Source organism: Erinaceus europaeus, chromosome 12 (assembly GCF_950295315.1).
Source record: "Erinaceus europaeus chromosome 12, mEriEur2.1, whole genome shotgun sequence".
Lineage (NCBI taxonomy): Eukaryota > Metazoa > Chordata > Mammalia > Eulipotyphla > Erinaceidae > Erinaceus > Erinaceus europaeus.
The window spans coordinates 77,551,489-77,579,220 of NC_080173.1; the positions used below are offsets into that span (position 1 = coordinate 77,551,489).

Below are 27,732 nucleotides of genomic sequence, written 5' to 3' on the forward strand. Positions count from 1 at the left end.
ATTTATGTGTAGAGAGAGAGAGAGACAGAGAGAGACACCAAAGGTCCCTTCACTGTAGTGGAGGCTGGACCTGAACCTGAGTGGTGCACATGACAAAGCAGTATACTATCCAAGTGAGTCATTTTCCTGGTCCAGAAGAAAATATCTTAAAGTTAACTATAGTTGCACTCCAAAGAAAGGCAAGAAAACCCCAGTAACATTCAAATGCCTCCTCAAGTATCAGAGGAAAACTTTGAATATATAAAGAATGCAGTAAAATGTTTCTGAAACATAAGTATAACAAATAGAAATCTGTTTATCCTCATTCAAAGGAGACTGCAAATTGCAATTATGAACATTTCTACTTCAGGAAAGATAAGCAGATGTTGGATGTTTTCCCAAAGTTTTCCTAGTGTCACTGAAGAGAGACTGATGGAATCTGCTTTATATAATTAATGTTAAAAAGGCAGCACTTTGAATGTTGTCTTCCCTTCATTTTTAAATATTTTTCAGTGAAGAGTCGTGAACTGGTTTAAGCATGCACAGCACAAAATGCAAGGACTGGTGCAAGGGGGGGTTGCTTCACAGTGTTGAAGCAGGTCTGCAGGTGTCTATCTTTCTCTTTCCCTCTCTACCTTCCTCTCCTCTCTCAATTTCTCTCTATCCTATCCAATAGAAACAATTGGCCACAGGAGCAGTGGATTCATAGTACAGGGACCAAGCCCCAGCAATAATCCTGGAGGCAGGGAGAGAGAGAGAGAGAGAAAGAGAGAGCACTAGCTCACGATTGAATACTTTATTATTTTATTTATTATTTTCTTTTAAACATATTTTTAAATTATATTTATTATTTTATTTTTATTATTATATTTATTATTTTATTAACACTCTAGGGTTTTCAAACACCCTAGGGTTTAAGTACTACGGTACTAGGGGAAACCTCACAGAAGGTAGAGCAAGCATTGCTGTGAGCTATCTCCTTTATCCATCTAAAATAGAACCCCTGACCAGGAACTTTAGAGTTATGCAAGTGTGAGGATGTAGTGCTGCAAAAACAAAACAGAAACAGAATAAATTTTGATAACAAAACAATCTGTGTCCTTTGCATCAAAACCCTGCTTAATGAAACAGTCTGTTCTAAATATTTCCAAGTGACACTGAAAAACTGACATAGTAATTTTGGAGGAAAGAAATATAAGACAAATGTTTTTCTTTTTAAAAATGATTTTACACTTTTAAAACAATATTTTCCATTATTATTTATTTATTTTTACCAGTGAAATTGCATAGTTCCGCCTTATGGTGGTGCTGGGGATTGAACCTGGGAACTTTGGAGTCTCAGGCCTGCAAGTCTTTTGCATAACTATTATGCTCTCTTCCCCAGCCCAGATTGTACTTGCTAAGAGAGAGAAACTGTTGAGTCTTCTCAAGATTCCATGTGCAAAGCCCAGATTATTATTATTATTTTTTTTTGGTCAGAGCAGACAGGAATTAAAGCTTAAATAAAATAAATGATGTAAGATGGCAAGAAAGCATAAAGCTTAGCATGTTGTGCTTTTGAAAATTCATAATTACACACAGTATTATTATTGATTCTAGAGTAATTGCTGGGGCTTGATGCCTGTACTATGAATCCACTGCTCCTGGCGGCCATCTTTTATCCATTGTTGTTGTACAGAACAGAGAAAAAGTGAGACAGGAGGGGAAGCCAGAGAGGGAGAAAGAAAGACATGTGAGAAGACCTGCTTCACTGCTTGTGAAGTGACAGGCCCCTCCCCCCCCCATGCAGGTGGAGAGCTGAGGACTTGAATCCGGATCCTTGTGCCACTTCTTGTGCTTTGCTTTATGTGCACTTACCCTGGTACACTACCACCTGGCCACCCCTAGAATACTTATAATGTGGTTCTGGGGTCTTGTGCATGCATATATAATACCACACCACTGAATAGCTTCCCCAGGTCTTTGAAAAAATTCTTTGAGGAAGAGACAGAGAGAGAAGAGAAATAACACAACACTGCTCCACCATCCTTGTGCTATGGCTTGAGCCAAAGGGTTCAGTCATTATAATAGATGTGCAGTACCAAGTAAACTATCTCCAGCTTGCTAGAAAATATCTTTAAAAAATTTATTTATTTATTTATTGGATAGAGACAGAGAGAAATTAAGAAGGGAAAGGAAGACAGAGAAGGAAAGAGACAGAAAGACACCTGCAGCCCTACTTCACCACTCACGAAGCTTTCCCCCTGCAGGTGAGGATTAGGGGCTTGAACCTGGGTCCTGGCACAGTGTAATGTGTGTGTTTAACCACCACCTGACCCCTAGAAAATAGTTTTTAAAGAAAATTGTCATCAGGGTTATCAATGGAGCATTATGCCTGCGTGATAGTCACCTGGTAGGATGTCTGCTTTGCCATGTCTGAGGCCTAGTACCAAATGGTAATACTGCGGTTTCTCTCCTTCTCGCTAAGTAAAATTTTTAAAAGAATGAGCAGGATTAGGGGGAAAGCACAGCAGTTTACACAACACACTCTTGTGCCTCAGGTCTGGAGGTCCCAAGTTTAATCCTTGGCATCAGTATAAGCCAGAGTTGCGTCAGGGCTTGGTAGGAGGAGGGAGGGAAGGAGTTTGAGAGCATGAAGTAGTGCATACACATGCTTAACACTAAAGAAAAAATTTCCCCCCTATGAGAATAAGAGAGGAGAGCACCATTCTGATCATATGTTATACCAGGGACCGAGACAGGGCTTAAGCCTTGCTCTACCTACTGAGACAACTCTCAGGCTGCTGCTCATCTAGAATATTTAACAGCTACCTAGGGCATACCATTTCATGTATTATGCTATTACAGTACTTACATCTTAGTAGGGTGAAAAAACAGACACGACAAATACATTAAACACTGCTTTATGTGGCAAGTGATTCAGTATGAAGGAAATAATTAGATTTAGGAATTTATTGGGGGAGTCGGGTGGTAGCGCAGCGGGTTAAGCGCAGGTGGCGCAAAGCAAGGACCGGCTTAAGGAATTTATTGATCTCATCATTTTTACAATCCATGCTATATGAGAAAGGAGAAATGTTAGGCATAATTGTTATTATAAAGGTCAATGTTTATAATAGTTAACAATATGTATCATTTCCATATGTCCATAAATGCAGTGATCTCATATTGGTAGGTTGTTATGCCTAAAAACTGATTCATACATTCACACCAAATACCTACACCTTAGCCTGTGGTTCAAACATCAATTTACCATTTTCTTGACCACTTTCTCTAAATAATACCCTCTCTGATTGCTTTTTACTTTTATTTTTCCTTTTAATCAATATATTAGCTGATTTATTTATTTAATGTAAGACAGAAGGTATTAGAGACAGAGAGAGAGAGAGAGCAAGAGAGAGAGAGAGAGAGAGAGAGGGCAGAAACCAGAGCACTACACTGGCTTCCACAGTGCCAGGAAATTAAACTGGGAACCTCAGGGATGCAAATTCCTTGCTCTACCAGTTGATCTATCTCCCTGGCCACTGTATAATTTAATTCTTTCCATTATGAAGCCAAACAAAGAGTCTATGATTGTGGATTATCTTTGCATTTTTATTTAATATCTGCTAACAGTGAGTTAAGTAACAACGTAACAGAAATCATCCCTGGAATTCAATAAATCACAACTGAATTCAATAAATAATATGGGTTTTTCTTGATTGGAGTTGAAAGACTGAAACTGATAAACATTTCCTAGGCTGTAACTTGGACTATGATGCCTACAGGTCAAATTATATGTCTTTTTTTTGCATAAAACCAGACTGATCTTATGGTAGCCTATTTTGACCTTTGCACTACTTATCAGTCAACTTCAGTTTGTGACAGACCAACCCACAGAAGTCCACTCTTTAGTGAACAAAGACTTGCTATGTAAAAAGAGAGAGCTGTGGGCAGAGATAAAATCTGAAGAGAAGGTGTTGAACTCATCCTCTGTGTTCCAGCAGCATGTCCAGGACTGCTGCCACTACAAAAAGAGAAACTTCACCTGAAAACACTTTCTCTGCCTGTGACTTTAACACACCCTTTCATTAAGAAGCTCAGTTTCAGACAAAAGCAACATGTGATAGTACTAAATTGAGTATGCAACTATGTCTTGCACTTTTAACACTCCTTTCTGTATTTTCTCTTTAAAGTCTGTTAGAGATCCCTCTAGATACTGTTAAAAATATGCCAGTAATGGTTTGAGCCCCTGGCTCCCCACCTGCAGGGGAGTCGCTTCACAGGCGGTGAAGCAGGTCTGCAGGTGTCTAACTTTCTCTCCCCCTCTCTCTGTCTTCCCCTCTTCTCTCCATTTCTCTCTGTCCTAGCCAACAACGACGACATCAACAATAATAATAATAACTACAACAACAATAAAAAGGCAACAAAAAAGAAATAAATATTTTAAAAAATTAAAAAAATATGCCATTAAATTCAAAGTAAGATTCTTTGAAAGTCTTTTAAAAATACTGTTTTGTCTTCTTTCCCTTATATGTAATAATCATGCAGCATCAAAGACAAAAACTTGTTTCAGGAATTTAAATGGCAGTGGCCCAGGAGGGGCATAGTGAGTCCTGGCATCACATATGCTCGAGTAATGCTCTGGTTCTTTCCCCCTCCCATTAATACTACATATTAAGACTTTTTTAAATGATAAATCTAAGGCACTGGACTCTCAAATATGAGGTCCTGAGTTTGATCCCCAGCACTGCATGTACCAGATAAATCCTTGTTTCTCTTTCCCATTAATAAATGGATTTTTTTTTTTTAAGAATTTAAATGGCACACCTAGGGAGGTAGTTTAGCAGACAGAACACAGGACATGCATGTACAGGGCTTCCCTAGCACCTCATATGGATTTGGTATAATATGGATTTATAAGTCATTTTTATTAACTGATGTTTATTTGTTTATTCTGGATAGAGATGGAGAGGTTGAGAGGGATGAGGGGAGAAAGAAGGGGGATGGTGGGAGGGAGGGAAAGAGAGATAGATAGATAGATAGATAGATAGATAGATAGATACACCTGCAGCATTGTTTAATCCCTCCTGAAGCTTCCTTCCCACAGGTGGGGAGCAGAGGCTTGAACTCAGGTCCTAACATACTGTAATGTGTGCACTTAAGTAGGTGCACCACTGCCCAGCCCCATATTAATTGATGTATAATTGTAAGTTCACTTATGTCTAAAAATTCCACATGTCTACTAGGATGGTTTCATGTGTATTTAAAAAGAAAAGAGCTGGGGGTTGGTGGTAGCGCAGTGGGTTAAGTGCATGTGGTGCAAAACGCAAGGAATCTGGTTCAAGTCCCTGGCTCCCCACCTTCAGGGGAGTCGCTTCACAGGTGGTGAAGCAGTTCTGCATGTGTCTCTCTTTCTCTCCCCCTCTGTCTTCCTCTCCTCTCTCCATTTCTCTCTGTCCTATCCAACAACGAACGACATCAACAATAACAATAATAACCACAACAAGGATACAACAACAGGGGCAACAAGGGGGGGAAAAGTGGCTTCCAGGAGCACTGGATTCGTGGTGCAGGCACTGAGCCCAGCAATAACCTTGGAGGCGAAAAAAAAAGAAAAGAAAAGAAAAGAAAAGAAAAGAAAAGAAAAAAGAAAAGAGTTGAATGTTGCTTATAGAATGCTAAATAAGTTAAGCCATTAACTGGTAACTATACCATGAAACTGGCAGTCAAGCTACTAAGAAATAGGAAAAGTAGCAATAAGCACCCCTCCCTTATAGTTCACTCTACTGTAAATATTACAAGCCCTCTGTGCCATGGGAACCGACTTGTCTACTACATGATGCTGATGTAATAATACCTAGAGCTAAGCACCTGGAGGAAGCAGAGACAGAGGTTTTGTTTTAGATTACTTAAAAAAAAAACTGAACTATAAAGCCACTAATAGATAGCTGAATTATTTCTGTTCTTAGTCTACTTGTGGGGATTTCACATAGTACTTCCAGCTCTGGTACTAATTCAATAACAACAGCCTTATAAAATTGGCAAGCTTCCTAAATAAGCTATGTAAAGTCTGCAAATGCTGGTTACTGTGCTGTGTACTCAGTGAGTACCTGGGACCAAAAAAAAAAAAAACCAAAACAAAACAAAAAAAAAAACTTGATAGAATTCTTGTCTGTATGATATATCCAAAATATGTTCACAGTGATTTTCTAAAGAACATGATTGGGCTATACAAAAGCTTTTCTGGGTTTTCCTTGCCATAAGCCATCATTCATAGAAAATTAGCTTTAATATATCCATAAGATCTGCCACATTTAGTTTCCCCTTTCTCTCACTACTCAAGTATCTTTAACCCTTGTTTATGTAAGTCAAGTTATTTAAGAGAACTAGAAATAAAGTTCATCGTTACAGCACCAATCCTATTTCTATAAAAGATCATTTACAATAATGCTCTGTACTCTGAACACTTAAAAGAATGAACTGAACCCACCACCTGGCACTTGGCACATGCTAAATTGTGTCCTTACATTTATCCTTTTTGGCATGTCTTCTGTCCTCTTCAGACTGAGTATCCTAATTGTAGGAGTCATGTATTCTACTTCTTTGCATCTCCTACCCCTCACTCAGCAAGACAAAGTGTAATTATGATACAAATGTCAGAATTTTTATCATCAGTCCAAGGTACCAAGCTGTATTTTAATTCTACATTTTGGCTTATGCCAACAAAGCAATATTATTAATTACTATTTACTGGCTATTTACTATCCCCTCCAATAGTGATCAAATGTCTTTTTAAATTTTTTATTTTATCTTATTTTATTGATACCAGAGTTATTGCTGGGGATCAGTGCTATCACTACGGAACCCACCGCTCCTGGTGGCCACCTTTTTCTTTCTATTTTATTGGATAGGGCAGAGAGAAAGAGAACAGCAGAGCTGAGACACACAGTCAATATGCTAAGCCCGTATATCTAATTAACCACTTTTCAGCGGTATTGAGGGCTGGTTTAAGTGCTTGTGTTACATACAACCATCTGAGGAATAAACTTTTAAGTTTACAAAGATTCCAAATAAGACAAATATAAAGTCTACAATTAGAATTCTCAGGGCTTTAAATTCTGTTACAAATCATAAAATTAATTTCAATGTTCATCAATAGACAGTATGTATAGTAATCATATTTGAAATTTTTATTGTACTTTCTTATTAGTTATCTCATTTGATCTCTCTCATCTTGCCAAAGAACTTCTAGAACCATTTTTGCATGAAATAAAGCAAATGGGTATATAAAAAGAAGCCTGACATGTTAGTTAAATGTGAACAAACTTACAAATGGGCATTAAAACAACCCACTAGGTGGTTTTATTCTTTTTTAAAGGTTATTTTATTCTTTTTAAGGTTATTTTATTCATTTCTTTTATTAGTGATTTAATATTGATTCACAAAATTATAAGGTAATAAACAACAATTTTAATCATTAGCTCATCACCAGAAAACTCAAGTAAATACTTTATCTTCTGCATGTAGAACACTAGAGCGTTACTACTTAAATTCATATAAGTCTGTGATAAGCTAACCCTGAAGTATATTTATATTCGACAATAATTGAGTCTCTGGATTTTGGTGCTTTTACAGGTAACTAATGCTAAATCCCTCTGGGTACTCAAGGATCATATTCCTCTTAACAACTGAAAAACAGACGAATTCAGAAAATAAAGACTTGCTTTATTCATACAGTAAGCAAAAAGGAAGTGAGCCTAAATTTGTCCTTTGGTGTGCTATATACTAACAATCTATTTATAAATCACTGCTACATCCTTTCCAAATCACAGGAATAACCTGATATTCTTAGCACATTTCTCCAAGTTTAACCTAATTATGTTCATGGCAGCAAAATTCTGCATCATTTAACAATGCCAACATAATTCCAACTCTTTCTGAAAGTAGTTAGGATGCTGATTTTGTTTTGTTTTGTTTTTACTTTCACTATAGAAATTCAGGAATATCCAGTGATAGCACTATACCACTGCTTCAAACTAGCTTAACATATGGTAATTAAGAGGACTCATATTTAGCAAAGAAACACAAGAAGAGATGTGAGATGTGAGGAACATAGCTGTACATGTTTTGGACCATCTATTACTCCAAGGTCCAATAGTTCTTTTCTCTCTCTCTCTCTTTTTTTTTTGCCTCCAGGGTTATTGCTGGGCTTGGTGCCTGCACTATGAATCCACTGCTCCTGGAGGCCATTTTTTCCATTTTATTGTTGTTGTTGTTGTTATTGTTATTGCTGGTGTTGTTGGATAGGACAGACAAAAATCGAGAGAGGAGGGGGGAGAGAAAGACACCTGCAGACCTACTTCACCGCTTGTGAAGTGACCCCCTCCCCATCATTATGCCAGTCCCTGTATTTCGCAACATGTGCGCTTAACCCTGCGCTACTGCCCGCCCCCCCTTTTCTTTCTTTTTAAAATTGCCACCAGGGTTAATGTTGGGGTGAGAAAGGAAAAAAGAGAAATACCTGTAGACCTACTTCACAACTTGTGAAGCATCCCCCGTGCAGGTGGGGAGAGGGGCTCAAACCTGGGTCTTTGAGCATGGTAATGTGTGTGCTCAGTTGGTAGCTACTGTCCAGCGTCCCGCAACAGCTCTTTTAAACAGAGAATGACAGTATTTTTGGCTGGGTTATGGTGCACCAGGTTAAGTGCTCATAGTATCAAGTACAAAGATCAGGGTAAAGATCCTGGTTCAAGTCCCTTGGTTCCCTGCCTGAGGGGGGTGGGGGGGTTGGGGAGGCAGGGGTTACTTCATAAGCGGTGAAGCAAGTCTGCAGGTGTCTGTCTTTCCCTCTCCCTATCTTCCCCTCCCTCTCAATTTCTCTCTGTCCTATCCAATAAAATGGAAAAATGGCTGCCAGGAGCAGTGGATTTGTAGTGCAGGCATCAAGCTCTGGCAGTAACCCTGGAGGCCAAAAAAAAAAAAAATTATTTCCCTTGGCAGTGGTTTCTCTATGTAAGTGTAAAGACACTGACCTCTAGGAATGATTACACTAGCTAATATTAGTAACCATGGAAAAAGGTCTGAGGGTCAGCAGACAGCAGGTAGGGTGCATGGGCCTGGATTGAGGCCCACATGGCAGTGCCATGGCACCAGTGGAAGCTCTGTGCTATGGTATCTTTCCCTTTCTGTTTTCCTTTGTGGCGCTCTGAAATAAAAATAACAAAAATAATGAAAATTTTGGTCCAGGAGTAGTGAAATTGCACATGTGCAGATTTCCAGTGCTGTGACAAAAACAAATAGGAAAAAACCATCAGCCTGAGAGTCGGTGTAGTGGATAAAGTGTTAGAGTCAAATATGAGGTTTCAAGCTTGACTTGATCACATCACCACTTCATTCCTGTTGATCTCACTGTCCAGATTTAGTCTTCAGTCATTTTGGTCAAGCATGAGTTTCAATAGGGCCAATGTTGAGAGCTTTTTTCTTACTCCATTCTAAAAACACTGCTATATTGATTTCAAACTAGCACAAATGTGAGTAAAGCCATACATTGCTACAAATGAAAACACAAATGTATCTTTAGACATAGATCATAAATCTGTTTCACATTTCATATGTAGATAATTCAGTCGATGTAAACATGTTTGATCACCCTTTAAAACTTACTTCTCCGGTCATCTCTATCAGGAACAACAAAACAGACCCCTTTGTGGGCCCCCATAGGACCTTGCCCTCAACCTGGATCAACAATGGTAGAGAATGTTCCATCCTTAGAAGGAAGGATGGACAATATACTCTGTGCTACACCTGAGGAAGATGGGTCGATATTAGGGCAGCTTGGAACGTTCCTACTTATGACCACAGAATGTGAGCTCAGATCTACAGAGATGCAGAATATGGGCCCCAGATCACATCAAATCAATGGGGTTTACAGTAATATTTATACCCCTTTCCCATATTAGGGAGCTACTCTCTTCCCTGATTCAGCTTTCTGGTCCTTTTCCCAGCCATGACATCATCTCCCCAGACAATAATTAGGATTCACCTGCATATCAGATTTCAGGGTCAGGCAAAAAAAAAAAAACAAAAAAAAACTGCAAACAAACAAAAAAACAAAGAAACAAAAAAACACTAGTATAGCCACAGGCCCTTTGAAATATAACTAAAATATGCCTACTAGCTAGCTATCTACAAAATGGAGGACTCCCTCCAACGCCTCACCTGCACTATTCCAGCCTTTAGGTCCATAATTGTCCAACAGTTTGTTTGGCTTTGTATATTAACTCCCTTTTCAGCCACCAGGTTCCAGATGCTAGCCCGATGCGACCAGACTTCCCTGGACAGACAACCCCACCAATGTGCCTTGGAGCTCCACTTCCCCAGAGCCCTTCCCCACTAGGGAAATAAAGAGACAGGATGGGAGTATGGATTGACCTGTCAATGCCCATGTTCAGTGGGGAAGCAATTACAGAAGCCAGACCTTCCACCTTCTGCATCCCACAATGACCCTGGGTCCATACTCCCAGAGGGTTAAAGAGTAGGAAAGCTATCAGAGGAGGGGGTTGGTATATGGAGGTCTGGTGGTGGGAATTGTGTGAAGCTGTACCCTTCTTATCCTATGGTTTTGTCAATGTTTCCTTTTTTTTCCAATGTTTTTTTTAGAAATTAAAAAATTAAAAAAAACTTACTCCACTTTTTAAAGTTATATTCTCTGTTCAAGGATGAAAATGATTTTGTAGAGTGCACACTTTACCATGCAGAAGGATCTGAGTTTGAGTCCCCAGTAATGACATGGGATTACCATGCCAAAGGGAAGGTGAGTGATAGATAACTTTTCTTCTCTGTCTCCTTTTTTTTTTTAGATTTTAGCTTTTTTATTTTATTTTATTTATTCCCTTTTGTTGCCATTGTTGTTTTATTGTTGTAGTTTTTATTGATGTCGTTGTTGTTGGATAAGACAGAGAGAAATGGAGAGAGGAGGGGAAGACAGAAAGGGGTAGAGAAAGACAGACACCTGCAGACCTGCTTCACCGCCTGTGAAGGGACCTGCCTGCAGGTGGGGAGCCGGGGGCTCGAACAGGGATCCTGACGCCGGTCCTTGAGCTTAGCGCCACCTGCGCTTAACCCGCTATGCTACAGCCCGACTCCCCTTCTCTGTCTCTTATCCTATTATCTGAGGGGTGGGGAGGGGAAGGAAGGATGGAAAGAAGGAAGGCCCCATCAAAGCCCTGGTGAAAAAATAGTCATAGCTGTGAATTACACTTACTCAGTGAGAAAAAGTAAATTTAAAAGTCTATAAAGTTGAAAAATAAGAACAGGAAAACACAAAGCAGAACTTGGACTGGAGTTGGTGTACTGCACCAAAGTAAAAGACTCTGGGGTTGGGGGAGGATTCAGGTCCTGGAACATGATGGTGGAGGAGGGCTTAGTGGGGGTTGAATTGTTATGTGGAAAACTGAGAAATGTTACACATGTATTATTTTATTTTACTCTTGACTGTAAACCATTAATTCCCCAGTAAAGAAATAAAAAAAAATCTGGAAGGCAGTAAATGAAATAAGTAAAACTGTAACACTTGGGAAAGGATTTCTGGGTTTCAGTTTTTTCTCATGGAGATAATTTCTGCCAAATAACTGTTGCAGAGCTAGAGAAAGATGGAAGGCTGAGCCTCAATCATTCACAAACCAGATACAAGCTAGTCAAAGATAATACTAGAGTGAAAAAACAGTTGAAATCAAAAATCTTAAATAAGCCAAACACAAACTGTTAACAAATAATGTAAATAGTATTTAAGGATGCTTTAATTATGGCCACTCAATATGGCAGGCACTGTATTACTAGGAAACGGAGAGACATTTTTCACTCAATAGATGTTCACAAAGTATTCAATAAAATCCAATAAGTATATCTAATTTTAAAGTATTTGAATTAAATTAAAGCACACAATATTATTTGTTTACAAACAAAAATATTATTTGTGCCCTCCCTAACGCCATCCCCCCCAGACTTAATTTAAATCAATTGCCTAAAGATTGGGGGAAGACTGTCTCTTTGGTTGGTGCTCATTTGGAGTTCCAGAAGTTCTCCTTTTACAAAGGAAAACAAGATTAAAACTCCTAGCATTGCTACTTAAACATTATACTAGAGCTCTAGCTAAAGCAAAAGTTATGCTCAGAGACAGAACTGATTTATATGAGAACCATCACTGTGCCCCAGTATGGTTCCGTAGCCCCCATGTCCACTTGGTCGATTCCAAATTATATTCCTCCATGAGGATAATTTCTGGAACCATCCGTTCCACCCCGGTTCCATGGCTGCCAGTTCTTAGCAACATCGCCCCGCCAGATGTTCGTCTGGATGCGACATCATCTAAGTTCATTTCCCACGTCTACGCTCGACCGGACCTGCCAATATACGCGGATATCTTCGCCCACCCTGTCCAACGCTTGACGTCTCGTCACCCAATCTGGTCCCCTACGCCTACACTGAACTTCTCTGTTCCAGACTCTTGGAAACAGAGTTGGCAGTCAGCTGAGGTAAAGAACAAACACCTCATCACAGACCCCTGCAAGCGTCAACCCGGCTTTGACCTAACACGTTATGATTGGGTCCTCCTCAATCACTATCAAACAGGCCATGGCCGGTGCGCCGCTATGCTCCATCGCTGGGGAGCCAGAGACGACCCGAACTGCCCCTGCGGCTACAGACTGACTATGACCCACATAGTCAACAACTGCCACCTCTCCAGATTCAAAGGAGGTCTCGAAACTTTACATCAGGCTCAACCTGACGCTGTTGACTGGCTACGGAAGAAGGGCAAACGCTAGAAGAAGAAAACGGGAGAGGGGGGGAATAAACTAAAAATTCTGTTACACATTAGAATCAAGAATTTAGCAAAGTGGTCTGATATAAAAATAAATGTTAGAAACACACATGTACACATGCAAAGGCACACGTATGTATTAGGGTTTTGAGTATACCACAGTAAGAGCTCTAACTAGTTTGAAGACGGGAAATGCTAATTCTACTTTCAGTTCTATCAGTAACAAATCATGTAATCCCTGTGTAAATCACCTTGCCATTTTGATTTTTTTTTATTAGATTATCTTATAAACTGGAGGTGATGACTTGCCCGATTTGCCCCAAAGGAATACTTGAAGGCAGTGGTGTCTGAAGCATGACCCTGGACCAGCAGTATCAGTGTCTAGGAACTTGTTAAAAATGCAATTTATCTAGCCCCACACTAGACCCACATAATCAAATACTCTGAGGGAATGAAATTATGTGTTTTAATACTCTGTCTAAGGAATTTTTATGATAGCTTATGCTCAGAAATGAAAACATGGGGCCAAGAGTTAGAGGGTATTCCTTCCATTTGGGGGCCCTGGGTTCAGACCTAGCCATCAGAAAGGAGTACCATAGACGGAAGGTAGCAGGGGAGCTTCATTGGTGGTGGGACAGAGTCGTGGTGTCTCCCCTCAATTTGTGTCTTTCTTCTCTTTCTCAAAAACAATGGATAATTGTGGAACTCTTAACCACTAGTATAGCTATAAAGCAGAACTTAGTATCAGTAATATCACCAACTAATATGCACCCATAAGACTGTCTGCACTTCTCTATTTGGAATTTTATCTACTAATTCTTGATCCTTCCCTGAGCTTTTTTGAAAATAAAAATAATCACTTATTTATCAAAAGTGTCTGGATATTTTTTTAAATATAACAGCACTAGAAAAGCTTTGTCCCCTTGCTTAATAACATCTCAGGGATTGCATGCTGGCTCTCCCAAATTATCAGTCCCCATATATAGTTTTTTCATTAAAAATCATATACAGGGACCAGGTGGTGGCGCACCTGGTTGAATGCACATGTTTCAGTGCTCAGGGACCCAGGTTCGAGCCCCCGGTCCCCACCTGCAGAGGGAAAACTTTGCAAGTGGTGAAGCAGGGCTGCAGGTGTCTCTCTTTCTCTCTCTCTCTCCCCTACCCTTGATTCCCAGCTGTCTCTATCCAATAAATAGAGAAAATTTAAAAAAATCAGAGGGAGTCGGGCAGTAGCACGGCAGGTTAAGCACATGTGGTGCAAAGCGCAAGGACTGGCCTAAGGATCCTGGTTCGAGCCCCCGGCTCCCCACCTGCAGGGGAGTCTCTTCACAGGCAGTGTCTAGCTCACCCACCTTCTGTAACTGCTTCAACAGAACACTAGGTGATTATGAAAACCTCAAACTAATAATCAACATATGTGATTATCAACCATGTGTTAACAAACTTTATTCAGTATGAGCCCCAAATACTCCGCCCCCCCATGGTTATTGCTGGGGCTCGGTGTCTGCACTATGAATCCACTGCTCCTGGAGGCCATTCCCCCCTCCCCCCATTTTTGTTGCCATTTTTGTTTTTGTTATTGTTTCCATTGCTGTTGTTGTTGGATAGGACAGACAGAACTGGAGAGAGAAGAGACAGAGAGGGGGAGAGAAAGATAGACACCTACAGACCTGCTTCACCACCTGTGAAGGGACTCCCCTGCAGGTGGGGAGCCCGGGGCTTGAACGGGATTCTTATGCCGGTACGGTACTTGCACTCTGCACCAATGCGCTTAACCCGCTGCACTACCACCCGATCCCCTCCCCAAAGACTTTTAAATGATGATAAACTAGAACTAGACAATACTATAAATGCTAAACAATATGATAGCTAAAGCAACAGTAAATACAGTTTAGAAGAAGTAAATACTAATAGGTCTTAAAAATACAAAAGTAACAGAGCCAAACAAAAAAATAGTTTTCATCACTAAGTTAAAGATGTCACCAGCTGAAGATTTCCTAAGACTTTTCATTTTCAAGAGTGACTTCATAACTACCAAGACAGCTAATCCGTTTACAGTAGTGAAGCGTACTGGCCTAGGAAATATATCTGGAGTCTAAGGATGGTTCTGCCATCTGCTAACTACATTGGTACAATTACCTAACTTCACTAAGTGTCGGTCAATTTTATTATCTGTATATAGAACAGATCAATTCATAGAGTTTCTGTAATGATTAAATGTGATCATCCACATAATTTTTAGCACACTAACAGTCATCAAATGGCAGTTATTATTATTATTTTTTGGGTCTACATTTTTAGAATTTACATAGTGTTACTACAAATACACAATCTTTTATCCTCTGGGTTTAGAAAACACTATCGGGAGTCGAGTGGTAGGCAGCGGGTCGGGTTAAGTGCACGTGGCGCAAAGCTCAAGGACAGGCGTAAAGATCCGGGTTCAAGCCCCCCACTCCCCAGCTTCACAGGCGGTGAAGCAGGTCTGCAGGTGTCTATCTTTCTCTCCCCCTTTGTCTTCCCCTCCTCTCTCCATTTTTCTCTGTCCTATCCAACAAAAACGACAACAATAACAACATCAACAATAACTACAACAATAAAACAACAAGGGCAACAAAAGGGAATAAATAAATAAATATTTAAAAAAGAATATTTTTAAAAAAGAAAGCTAACACTATCCTCAACTTTATAGTGGAAGAAACTGAAGTTAAAAGACTATCTAGAGAAACCAACATGAAAAGAAATCAATATTTATTTGCTTATATTAGGAAGCAAGAATTAAGTTCTTCCCACTCCCCCAAGCTCTGCCTTACTATTTCTGGGTTGGGGGGAGCTGGAGCCTTGCACATATGTGATTTCACTGCTCCTGGCAGTGACTTTTTGATTCAGAGAGTGAGAGTAAGAAGGCCCAGTGCTGGTTCCAGGGCCATACCACCTCCCATGTGGTGCTGGGGCTCAAACCTGAGCCAAAGGTAGGATGAAATACTTGCTCAACCTAGTGAGCTGTCTCTCAGGTCTTCAAGCTGTTTTTTTAAAATGTTTTGTTAAACCATAAAATTTGCCATCTAAATCATTTTTAAGCATGCGGTATAACGGCATTAAATAGAGTTACACTGCTGTGCAATCATCACCACCACCACAACTTTTTAATTTCCCTCAAATAAAACTCTGAACCTACTGGACACAAATTTCCCACCATCCCCCAGTCACTTTTCATGGACACATGTACTATTTCCAATGTCTTTTCATTTATTTATTTTCAATTTTTAAATTATCTTTATTTATTTATTAGCTAGAGACAGCCAGAAATCTAGAGGAATGGAGAGATAGGGAAGGAGAAAGACAGAGACACACCTGCAGCCCTGCTTCACCACACACAAAACTTTTCCCTTGGAGGTAGGGAACCCAGGTCCTTGTGCATTGTAATGTGCACTCAACCAGGTATGCCAACATCCAACCCCTGCCTTTTCATTTTTAAATCATTATTAACACTATTGAGATTATCTACGCACATTATTCATTCTTTTCCACTTTCACTGTCTTCATCTTCATTTTTTTGTTTGTTTGTTTCCAGGGTTTACTGGGGTTTAGTGATGGCACTACAAATCCACTACTCCTGGTGGCCATTTTTTCCCCATTTTATTGGATATGACAGAGAGAAATTGAGAGAGGAAGGGAAGATGGGGGGGGGGAAGAGAGTAGTGGGGGGGGGGAAGAGAGGCAGAGAAAGCTAGACACCTGCAGACCTGCCTCGCTGCCTGTGAAGTGTCCCCCCCTGCAAGTGGGGAGTAGGGTTTCCAACCCAGATATTTGCACTTTGTACTAAATGAGCTTGACTGGATGCACCACTACCTGGACCCCTCTGTCTTCTTTATAAATCATTTGTTTTTAATTTAATAGGATAGTGAAAAATTGAGGAGGAAGAGAGGGAGGGGAGGAGGGAGAAGTGGAGGAGAGAGAAGCAGCACTGCTTCACTAACTGTAAAGCTTCCCCCTTACAAGAGGGAAGTGGAGGCTTGAACCCTGGTCCTTGAGCATGGTAATGTGTGAGCTCAACCAGGTCAGCCACAACCCTGCCTGCCTGCCTGCCTTTCTTCCTTCTTTCCTTCCTTTCTATTTACTTATTGGATATAGAGAGCCAGAAATAGAGAGGGTAGGGGGTGATAGTGAGGGATAGAGACAGAGAGACACCTGCAGCCCTGCTTCACCACTCGCAAAGCTTTCCCCCTGCAGGTGGGAACTGGGGCTCAAACCTGGGTCTGTGTGTTCTACTAGGTGCACCATCACCCGGCCCTGTCTTTTCTTCCTTTAAAGAAGGAAAATTCAACTAAGTAGTTGATTTCTGTAGGTTTTACAGTGCAGTAAACCTATATGGTATTTTTTCTTCTGCTATACCTTAGAAGCTCCAGAATGAATCAACACAAAGGAAAAAAGTTGAATCTTAAGTGAGTTTAATTCCATTTTTCAGGAGGGAAAACCATTCATTAAAATAATAAACTAGATGTAAGATTATCTCAAAATCACTTTATATGCTATTCTTGAGACCTTTAATAAGTGATAATGGAAAGTTTCTGTTGGGCATTAATTAAGTTTAAAAGTCTTTCAGGGTGGACCTGGGAACAAGTCTGAAACTGAGTAAATCTCAGCAGGTAACTCCCCTGAAGCCACTCCTCTGAGGTGCACTCTAACACAGTTAGGAAGAACAAAATGTTGTTATCTAAAGTAATCCTAAACCACACTACCAGGTAAGGATGCAAGTTGGATAGATGGGGTTTCTCTAACTTTAAGCTTCATAACTGTGACTGTGAGGTTAACCACAGACTTCAGCACATTTCAGTTCTCAGAAATTGCTAAGCCACAACGGGAGGGAGGTACAACAACTCTAGAGGCTTCAAAAAACAAGAGAGTTTAAAGGTGTACCTTTAATCCTGCACTCTGGGAATGAAAGTGTGTGTGCAAGCTTGGATTCTGAACACATACTATTCCATGCAGGGAGCCAGCCAGAAAGGAAAAGTCAAACTCCAGTTTTCTGAACTAATCCAGATTACAACCAGCAGGAGCGACAAATGAACTGCCTGCCTTTCTTTGTGAGATTGGCTTGCGACAAAAACCTACCACCACACGTAATTCATTTAAAACAAAATAAAACCTGACAGTTGGGGCATTTGGACACCAGCAGGGCCAGCAAGGGAGTCCTAGCGTTTCTGAAGATACAGATCACCCTTCATGTACGGAATCAAAGGGCTCAGCTGTCACATTGGTCACCACATACAAGTTCACGGAGGCGACCCTACTTTTGAGATTTCCTCAGAATTTATGAGAACACCCCCCCCCCCCACACACACACACCAAGGATTCTGCCTGCCCAACTCTCCCAAACACTTTATCCCACACCTCCACACCTCTACTCCTGGGAAGTCCGAGACCTCCAAGCACAGAGGGAGCGGTTTCACCCTGGCTGGTTTGCTAGCTCTCCAGGATGCAGGGGACAGTGGCTGCTGAAAAACAAACTTTCTGAGTAGTAGCTGAGGGCGGGGAGGGCGTGCAGCGCACTCACAGTTGGTTGATGGCGTTCTGCGAGATGACCGCGTTGGCAGAGAAGTAGGGGATCATGTCGGGGCCACCGAAGCTGCAGGTGCAGGCGGGGGACGCCTTCCTTTTGTGGTCAGCGATCTCAGGGTCATGGGACCGGCTCACAGAACACAGCTCCACATCCTGGTTCCCGCCCGGCCGGGCAGGCGATCCCACTCCCGCTCCCGCTCCCGCTCCCGCTCCCCTTGGGCTCCGCAAGGCTGGAGGCACCAGCAGCACCGACTCCCAGCAGCGTACTGGGCCCGCCAGGTCTGGCTCAGAGGCGGCCCCCACAGCCCTGGGGCTCCGCTAAGAGTCGGGAGGGAGGCTGGGAGTGGCAACCCGACCCATCCCACGTCCGGGGCGGGGCACCTTGGCGGGCTGTCCGTGGGGAGGGTGCTAACAGCCCGTGGGTTGGCCCTGCAAGCGCCCCGCCCCAGAGCTCCAAGCTTTGGTCAGTTCCCGCTCTGTGTGAGCCTCCAGCCCCGGGCAAGGGTTGGCCCCAGAGGTCGTAGGCTAGGCTGAAGGAGTGAAGGGAGTTGAAGAGTGCAAAAAAGATTCTCATTTCTTTAACGCAGAATGTTTCAACACAAAACTCCTGCATCTTACACAGCTCTACACAGTGTACCTCAAAACAACCTCCATTGCTCAAATGATCTAAAAGCTTTGAAAGGCCATACATAAATTCACACATGCACTAGGTATTTATTAATAGCTACCTATGTGCAATTGGCTGAAGAAATTCAGAGATAAACCAGATTATTTTTAAACAAAAACAGTTGAAGTTTTGATGGGGAAGCCTATTTAAAATTTTTAAATGTTTTATTCATTAATAAAAAGGAAGAGAAAGAGAACGAGTCTCACTGATGCCAGGGAGCAAACTTGGGATTTCACATTTGAGAATCCAGAACCGTACCCACTGTACCACCTCTCAGGCAGCTCTTCAATGTTGAAAATGTCACGCAAACAATTATTTCCCTAATCAATGTCCAAAACATGGACTCACTTTCTTGATGCATGAACCACCTGGGAAAATTTCAAAAACTCTTTCTAATGCTTAAGGTTGTAGGAATCTTTCCATAGGTCACTTTCTGTTTGTTTCTTCCTTCCACTTAGTTTGACTAGAGCAATGCTGAGCTATGGTTTATGCTGGTGCCAGGGACTGAACCTGGGACTTCCAGAACCTCAGACATGAAAATCTTTTGCAAAACCACTAAGCAATATCCTCCTTCCCAAAGGCAGCATTTTCAGAGATCTGTGGGCGATTCCAATGTGCAACCATGGTTAAGATCTATTGTGCCACATGACTTGGAGAGGAAGATAGGCCAGAGATTATAACCCCACTTTACAGACGTGAAGTATTCAGGGTCTAATGTGGTGACCTCATTTTCTAAGTGATGTCACTTATTATGACTCCTGATCCAGAACTTTTTCCCACCAAACATTCTCTTACGTTTTCAATGGGTTTAAGCCTTTACGGTTCCTTACTAGCTTCCTTTCCAACTCACTGAAGCAGTGCTTTTCACCTGATCCCCAACCAGCTCTTTGTAAAATGAGAATTTTTTTTCTCTATCCTGAATGCTATTCAAATGGCTGGCAAAAGGGGCTGGTACTGTGTAGTCACTCAAAAGTTAACTCCTTTATCTCTTGCCATTCCAGTCTCATCAGAACAAATATTTTTAGGCATCAGCATTTTGAGCTTTTCTTCACCACCTAACCAAAATATATCTCAACAAAGCTGCTTTAGGAACTCCACAGTAAGAAATTAGTAATTAAAAAACTCAAATAATACAAGAAATTAAAAATTAGAAATATAACTTTAAGGTGTAACATGCTAGAATAAAAAAAAATCTTTGTCTTATGTGAAATTTCAGATCCCATTTCCTACTGGGACGTTTTCAATGTGCAAAATATCAGTGAAGACATATTCTATAGATGCTAGTCTGAAACATGAATCACTCTTTTGTTGATTCTTCCATAAAATTTAAAGTGGTTGCCAAGGCACTGAGGAACTTGAAAAACTGCACACTCATGTTGAAAAGAGTTATCCAAATTTCCTAGATATTTGGTAATAGAAAAGAAACAGTTTGCAAATGAAGAGTTAATGAAATGAAAGGTCTGAACCTTGGAGTCCAGTTCACCATCATCTTCAATCATCTTTAGGAAGGAAAATATTTGCACGATTTATCCAAGCTGTGTCAGCATGCACCTAAATCAGTGTAAGGAGGAGGAGGAGGAACGGGGGGGGGGGGGGATCCTGCTGATACACTCCAAAGTAAATTGCTGTAAATATCTGGCAAACTTGCCAGTTTGAGACTTCTTCCAGGCTATAATTTATTATAGTCTCCTACAGTGATGGGGTCGGGGGAGGCAGTACGGCTGCTGAGAAAAGCACTGCTGAGGTGAGTCCAGTTCTTTTTATGACACAGCAGAGATAGAACTTTATTGATGCTAACTCGAAATGAATACCATTCAGGAAAGATGATAGCATGGTAATTATCTGTACCTATTTGAAGTCATCAGGATGCATCTTACTTGATTTACACTAAATATCTCTTGCATTTAAAAACTATAAAGATTTCAGATATATGTATACTTGTCTTTTATAAATAGATTCCTATAGTGACATCCCAGAAGTACATAGTTCTTTGTTTACTCTCAAAAAATCTGTCATTGCCTGGTTAGCAAAATGAATGATTTTAGCACCCTTACTTAGGCCTTTTCAAAAGTCTAAGTTAGTTACTATGAACTGCAACGTACGAAACTGGGAAAGTACTAGAACTTGACTCTTGGCTTTCTTTAAAAAATTTTTTTTTATTTCTATAAAGGAAACATTGACAAAACCATAGGATAAGAGGAGTACAGCTTTGCACAATTCCCACCACCAGACCTCTGTATACCATCCCCTCCACTGATAGCTTTCCTATTCTTTAACCCTCTGGGAGTATGGACCCAGGGTCGTTATGGGGTGTATAAAGTGGAAGGTCTGGCTTCTGTAATTGCTTCTGCCTCTTGGCTTTTAAGAAAAAATTAAATCATAACAACAATCATCTTTGAAAGCTGGGGTACTTTAAAGAGAATAGTTATTTCTGCTACTGCCTGTTTTTAAAAAGTTGAATAAATTTCCTTTTTTCCCCACAATCTGCAGTGTCAAAGTGCCCATCAATTTAGTTTGAGCTCAATTTAATCTTTTACTTTCCACTGTCAGGAAACAAGGCTTTAGGGAGCAAGCTTTCTGTATACAAGCAACCAGGAATTCAGAAATGATTCCAAATTAGATTGAGCAACATGAAGTAAACTGAGATAGTTCTCTACATGAAGTCAGAAGAGATTTTCTTTTAAACAAAAAAAATGTACAGAGGCTCTGGGGAAAATTCTGTATTTCTTTGCACTCTTGCTTGAAGAGTTAGATAATCTAAAAATGAATTAACTAGCCATTTCAAGACTCAGAAATACAAATATTCTGAATAGTTAAGATAGCTCTTATTAGTATTAATGATGACCAAATTTAAATTTCATCTCATTTCATCAGAGCATTGTTCAGCTCTGGTTTGTGGTGTTACTAGTGATTGAACCTGGCACCTGTTGCAGGCATGACAGCCTGGTGGATTAAAAACCAGTGCTATTTTCTTGCTCCTCAAATTACATTTTTTTTTAGGATCATATATTAACAGCATTAAAACACTTTTAATATAATAAATGTCCCTTGTACCTATAAGGCCCTTCCATTACCACTTCTCTAGGCATCATTCAGTAAAGCACTGTAGAACAAGAAACTTATAGGCAGTGGCCTAACTACTCTAGCAAGACCCAAAGGTACACTAAAATGTTAATAAAAGATATGGACATGCTTTTACTTCTATAACAAACTTTCAGCATGGATAGGTCATTTGAACTGATTACAGTTAATGAACTAAAAATAATAACAGTAATAGCTGATAGTGTCAAAAGCAGTGGACTAGAAACCAGAGGGCCTACATTCCAATTCTAACATAATGACAGCATAAACAAAGGCTTTTGCCATGACACTTAAATTTATCTACAGCATAGGATTATAAAACCCTAAGGAGATAGCCAAGATCTGTTTTTGTAAGTTAGAAACCTTAGAAAAAGAATTTTATCCATCTATAAGTTCTGAAAAATGCATTTAATCCACTGAGATAAAGTCATCTACTTCAAAGCAATGGAGTCTCGCACTTAAAACCCTAGGCTTGGAATTATTAGGCTAGGTCTGAATGCTAGTACCACCACTAGTTGTGGATTTTTGAAAAATATTTAATCTGTGGTTTCATATAACGCCTAGTTTATGAAATTATTGAGAGATTACGTATATCAATTAATACATGAAATGTACTTAAAAGAATATGTGGCACAGAAGTCTACTCTGGCCTCAATGGCTCTGCAAGTTTCTGAGTGCTAAGAAAAAGGCTGAAGAGACTGCTCTTCAGGGGTAACATCAGAGATCTGGGGAGTCCCATGAAGACTCTTAGGTCAGAATATAAGACAGTATTAAGTTTTAAAATTTTTATTAGTTGAGGTATCATTGAAATTTTAAATTAAGTTTTGTTTCTACTTCTACTTAAAAACAAAAACAACTATTCCTCTGAGAGAACACCTTTAGCAAGGAAAAGGCCTATGTCTTTTCAAATTATTTAAGGTAGGTGGTGTGTGTGTGTGTGTGTGGGTAAGTATGGGGATACTGAAATCTAGCAGCCTTAAGTTACAGTTCATGTATACTTCAGTTTATTCATGGAGGAAAATAAAGATGTTAAAAGAGGTAATTCTTTATGCTCTTTTCCATAAATCTGAAAAATATTTAAAACAAGAAACATTAAAATGGCAACAGTATATAAGAAGTTCTAGACTTGAAGAAGCAATTACAGAATCCAGAACTCCCACCTTCTGTACCTCAAAAAAGAATTCTGGCCTATATTCCCAGAGGGGTAAACAATAGGGACATATTGATAATCTTGGGAGAACTCCTGCAGTTTCCAAAGGAGAGGAGGGGGACACAACTTTGGTAGCAGGAACCTTATGGAGTTATATCTCTATTATCTTTTTTATTGAATATTATCAATATTCAATCCCTAATAGGAATAAATGATAAAGAATGTAATGAAGCAAGTAAATAAACAATATTTAAAAAAAAAAGAAATTCTAGACTTTAGCTACTCTGTCCATGAGCAAACCTTAACCTGTCCCATCCCTAGTTTCTTTAATCTTGGAAACAGTAATGTTTACTTCAAAGACGTATTAAGATATATAGGCAAAAGAAGACAGACAAAATTTTTTTTGAAGAAGACAGACAAAATTTCATTATTATTGTTATTATATAATTTGGCTGATAAGCTTCCAACAGTTGTATCTGTATTTATTTGGGATAAGAAATTAATGAGTGAATGAATATACTTATAACTTCTCTTATGTGCCACCATTTGAATCCAGTAAGTCTTTGTGGAAGTAACCAATTACATTAACACAGTATTGCATCTGTAATTATGTGAGATTTTCATAGCTTACTAGATTTTTGCGTCTTTAAAATTTAAAGTGACAGCATTTGGAGTGGGGTAGAGAGATAGCATAATGGTTATGCAAAGAGACTCTTGTGCTCTGAAGTCCTAGGTTCAGTCCCCTGCACCACCATAAGCCAGAGTTGATTAGTGCTCTGGTTAAAAAAAAGGAAGAAAAAAAGAAAGAAAGGAAGGAAGGAAGAAAGAGAAGAAAGAGATAGCATTAACTTATAAAATAAAAATACCTGGTCATAAGAAAAATGATGATACCAATAAAAAGATCTATTCCATTTGTATTTCTATGTTCCCTCTAAGGGCTTGATCTAGAGAAATAAAAAGTAAATTAATCCCCTGAGTGTCAAAGGGGAGAAACCAATACTTTAAAAAGTTAAAAAACAAAAGCCTGTTACCTGGAGTAACACAACATTTTGTCTACTGTTTATCTGTAAAACTCTCAAGATAATATGTTTAATTTTCAACTTTTACCCAGACAGCAACAAAAGGTATTTCACTACACAGTCAAAGGCACTCATCATATACTACAATAAGCAAACTCTGTAGACAAAGGATCTTAAAACCAACCATGCTTTGAAATCACTATGTGGCTAACAGTTTTACTTAAAAGAATATCTGACAATAGTTTTATAGACTGGATCAAATAATGCCTCTGCGCCCTTCCCAGTTCTTTCCAATGGAACTTTCCACCATAAGAGTAAAGGAGAATACTGAAAAGATCTGCATATCAACTCCATGAGAAGCAGTCTCTAAGGTATTCATGCCTCATGTCTTAACACCCATATGCTCCAGTAGGAAAGATGCTTTGAAATGCTGCTTTCTTCAGGTTACAAAAGCTCCACACTATTGTTTAGTAAAAATAATAGGCATTTATAGAGCACTTTTCACATTCACCAACACCCTACAAAACATTTAACCACTTAATTTTCACCATGGCTCTTTAAACACTTTAACTAGTTTTTAAAAACCAGTGGAAGCAAAACATACTGAGTGACTGAAACAACTTTTTCAGTTTTCAGAAAGGTAAAGTAGAAGTCACTTATCAATACTGTCATCCTCCTCCTAGGGATGATATCACATTTCCAAAAAATTTCCTTGAATAAGCCAGTTTAACACATGGTAATACATGAAACAACATACATACAAATCTAGGTATATTATGTGTATATTATTCTACTTCTTGCTCTGTCCTCACTTATCACTTATATTTTGGGCATTTTTCCATGTGTACATACAAGTGAATTGCTTTCTACTTTACAATTATTAATATTATTATTGCCTCCAAGGTTATTGCTGGGGCTTGGTGACTGCACTGCGAATTCACTGCTCCTGTGACCATTTTGAAAAATTTTTTTGGATAGGACAGAGAGAAATCGAGAGGGGGAGGAGATAGAGAAGGACAGAGAGGGAGAGAGATAGACACCTGCAGACCTGCTTCACTGCTTGTGAAGCGACCCCCTGCCTGCAGGTGGGGAGCCAGGGACTCAAACCTGGATTTCTGCGCTTCATACTATGTGCACCTAACCTGGTGTGCTACCACCTGGCCCCCTGCTTCACAATTATGTGTAACCTAAGCAGTCATCTATTGGAGGACATTTAACTTGACTCTAGTTTTTACTATTATACACAATATCATTATGAGTATGTTTTTACATAATCTTTGTGCACATATGTGAAGATCTTTGTTGGATGGATATGCAGAGATGGAACTGGCAGTTAAACTATTTTAAACAGATTATTAAATTGCCCTCTAAAACATTCAGTTTTTGTTGTTGTCATCACTGGGTAGTCACAGCTCTGACTTTTTTTTCAGTTAGCAAGAGGCAGACAGCAGCCAAGCTTCCTCCAATGTGGTGAGAGCTAGGTTAGAAGTGGTTACTGTACATAAATCCATATAAAATAATATTGCATCTGCCGATCGCAACCTCATCCATGCAACGACTACCACCTCAACATGCTTCAGCTCAGACTGTGTCCAGAGACTTCAGGTGTGGAATGACAACCCTTCAACTTCATTACTCGGGTGAGACCTTTTCTTTCATAGCATTCTCTAATTCCATCCCAGGTGGATCACTTTCTAACAAAGTCCCAAAACCTAGATATAGACCAGGTTCTGTGAGAGAGCGTATGTTCACACGTATCCATAAACAAGTGCAAAATATATACCTGAAAGCAGAAGTACACTAGAGTTTGCAGTGAGTACCCCCCTAACACTTCCTCTCCACTATTCCAACCTTTGGGTCCATGATTGTTCAACAGTTTGTTAGGCTTTGTATGTTAAATTTCTTTTCAGCCACCAGGTTCCAGATGCCATCAGGATGGCCAGGCTTCCCTGGACTTAAGACCCCACCAATGTGTCCTGGAGCTCCGCTTCCCCAGAGACCCACCCTAATAGGGAAAGAGAGAGGCAGACTGGGAGTATGGACAGACCAGTCAACATCCATGTTCAGCGGGGAAGCAATTAGAGAAGCCACCTTCTGCAATTAGAGAAGCACCTTCTGCAACCCACAATGACCCTGGGTCCATGCTCCCAGAGGGATAGAGAATGGAAAGCTATCAGGGGAGGGGGTGGGATATGGAGACTGGGTTGTGGGAATTGTGTGAGTTGTACCCCTTCTACCCTATGGTTTTGTTAATTTATCCTTTCTTAAATAAAAAATAAAATTAAAAAAAAAGAAGTGGTTACTGTGCCTGACAAAGCAGGCACACCACTCTGGTAAGCTATCTTGTCAGCCCTAGTTTTTATTTCCCCATTAATCTTAGTATCTCCTCCTACCCTGTGATCCAATAAGTTAACAGAGGGCTCAAGATCCTCCTCAATGCCCCATCTTTTACATACTACACTGAAAACAAGGGGCTGGGAGACATACACGTGATAGAGTGCATGCTTTGTCATGCTCCTGGTCGCCACATAGGAGCATCATACAAAAGGAAAGCTTCACAAGCAGTGGAACAGACTAGTCTCTCCTTTCTCTCTCTCAGGCTCCAGCTAAAAAATAAAGAGTCCAGCAGGAGGTGATGGAATTGTGCAGGCACAAAGCCCCAGTGAAAATCCTGGTAGCAAATAAATAAATGAATAAGTAAAAGATCACACACACAATGAGTGAAGTATGCTTACAAAGAGAAGCCAGAAGATTTCATTAAATTATAAAGAATAATTTATGAAGAACCATACAACATTATGAATTTTTTAATTATCTTTATTTATTTATTGGATAGAGACTGTCAGAAATTGAGAGGGAAGGGGGTGATAGAGAAGGAGAGAGACAGAGACATCTGCAGCACTGCTTTACCACTTGCAAAGCTTTCCCTCTGCAGGTGGGGACTGGGAGTTCGAACCTGGGTCCTCATACACTGTAACGTGTGCACTCAACCAGGTGCGCCACCACCCAGTCCCAACATGGATTATTGATTCTAAAGGACTACTTAGGACCGTAACAAAAAGCATGAAGAAAGTAAATACTCTGAATATAATGTTTAATTTAGAAGATATTTTAAGATCTTGTTTGATGCTAAACCTACAGAACATATTAGAGGTGAATAAGCCAAATATGAACTTTAGTCTCCTGGAATGAGATGAAACAGAAAAACAGGAAGTGAATTTGGGAGTTAAAAAAAAAAGAGGCTAGAGTTGCAGAGGCTTTTTTTTTTTTTTTAATTTTTTACTTCTAGTGATTAATAATGGTTTTCAAGATTATAAGATCACAAAGGGAACAACAAAATGGACCCCTTTGTGGGCCCCCATAGGACCTTGCCCTCACTGTGGATCAAAAATGGTAGGGAATACTCCATTCTCTGAAGGGAGGCTGGACAACATACTCTACCTACTACCTGAGGAAGATGGGTCCCGAAATTAGTGCA

The 27,732-nt window shown here is 40.0% G+C and overlaps 1 protein-coding gene across 6 annotated transcripts in view; it reads right to left on the minus strand.

Annotated features, from left to right (window-relative positions):
* Positions 1-27,732, minus strand: part of SSH2 (slingshot protein phosphatase 2) — a 186,401-nt gene that overhangs the window by 130,791 nt on the left and 27,878 nt on the right. For 3 of the 6 annotated variants that reach the window (XM_060204068.1, XM_060204069.1, XM_016187005.2), the window contains exon 1: positions 18,333-18,685. The exons of 2 other annotated variants lie outside the window; for them this stretch is intronic. In XM_060204068.1, the coding sequence (XP_060060051.1) occupies positions 18,333-18,388 (56 nt within the window). In that variant the 5' untranslated portion in view covers positions 18,389-18,685. Of the gene's footprint in view, positions 1-18,332; positions 18,686-27,732 lie in introns of those variants that run through there. One more of the 6 variants, XM_060204070.1, reaches the window with a different exon arrangement.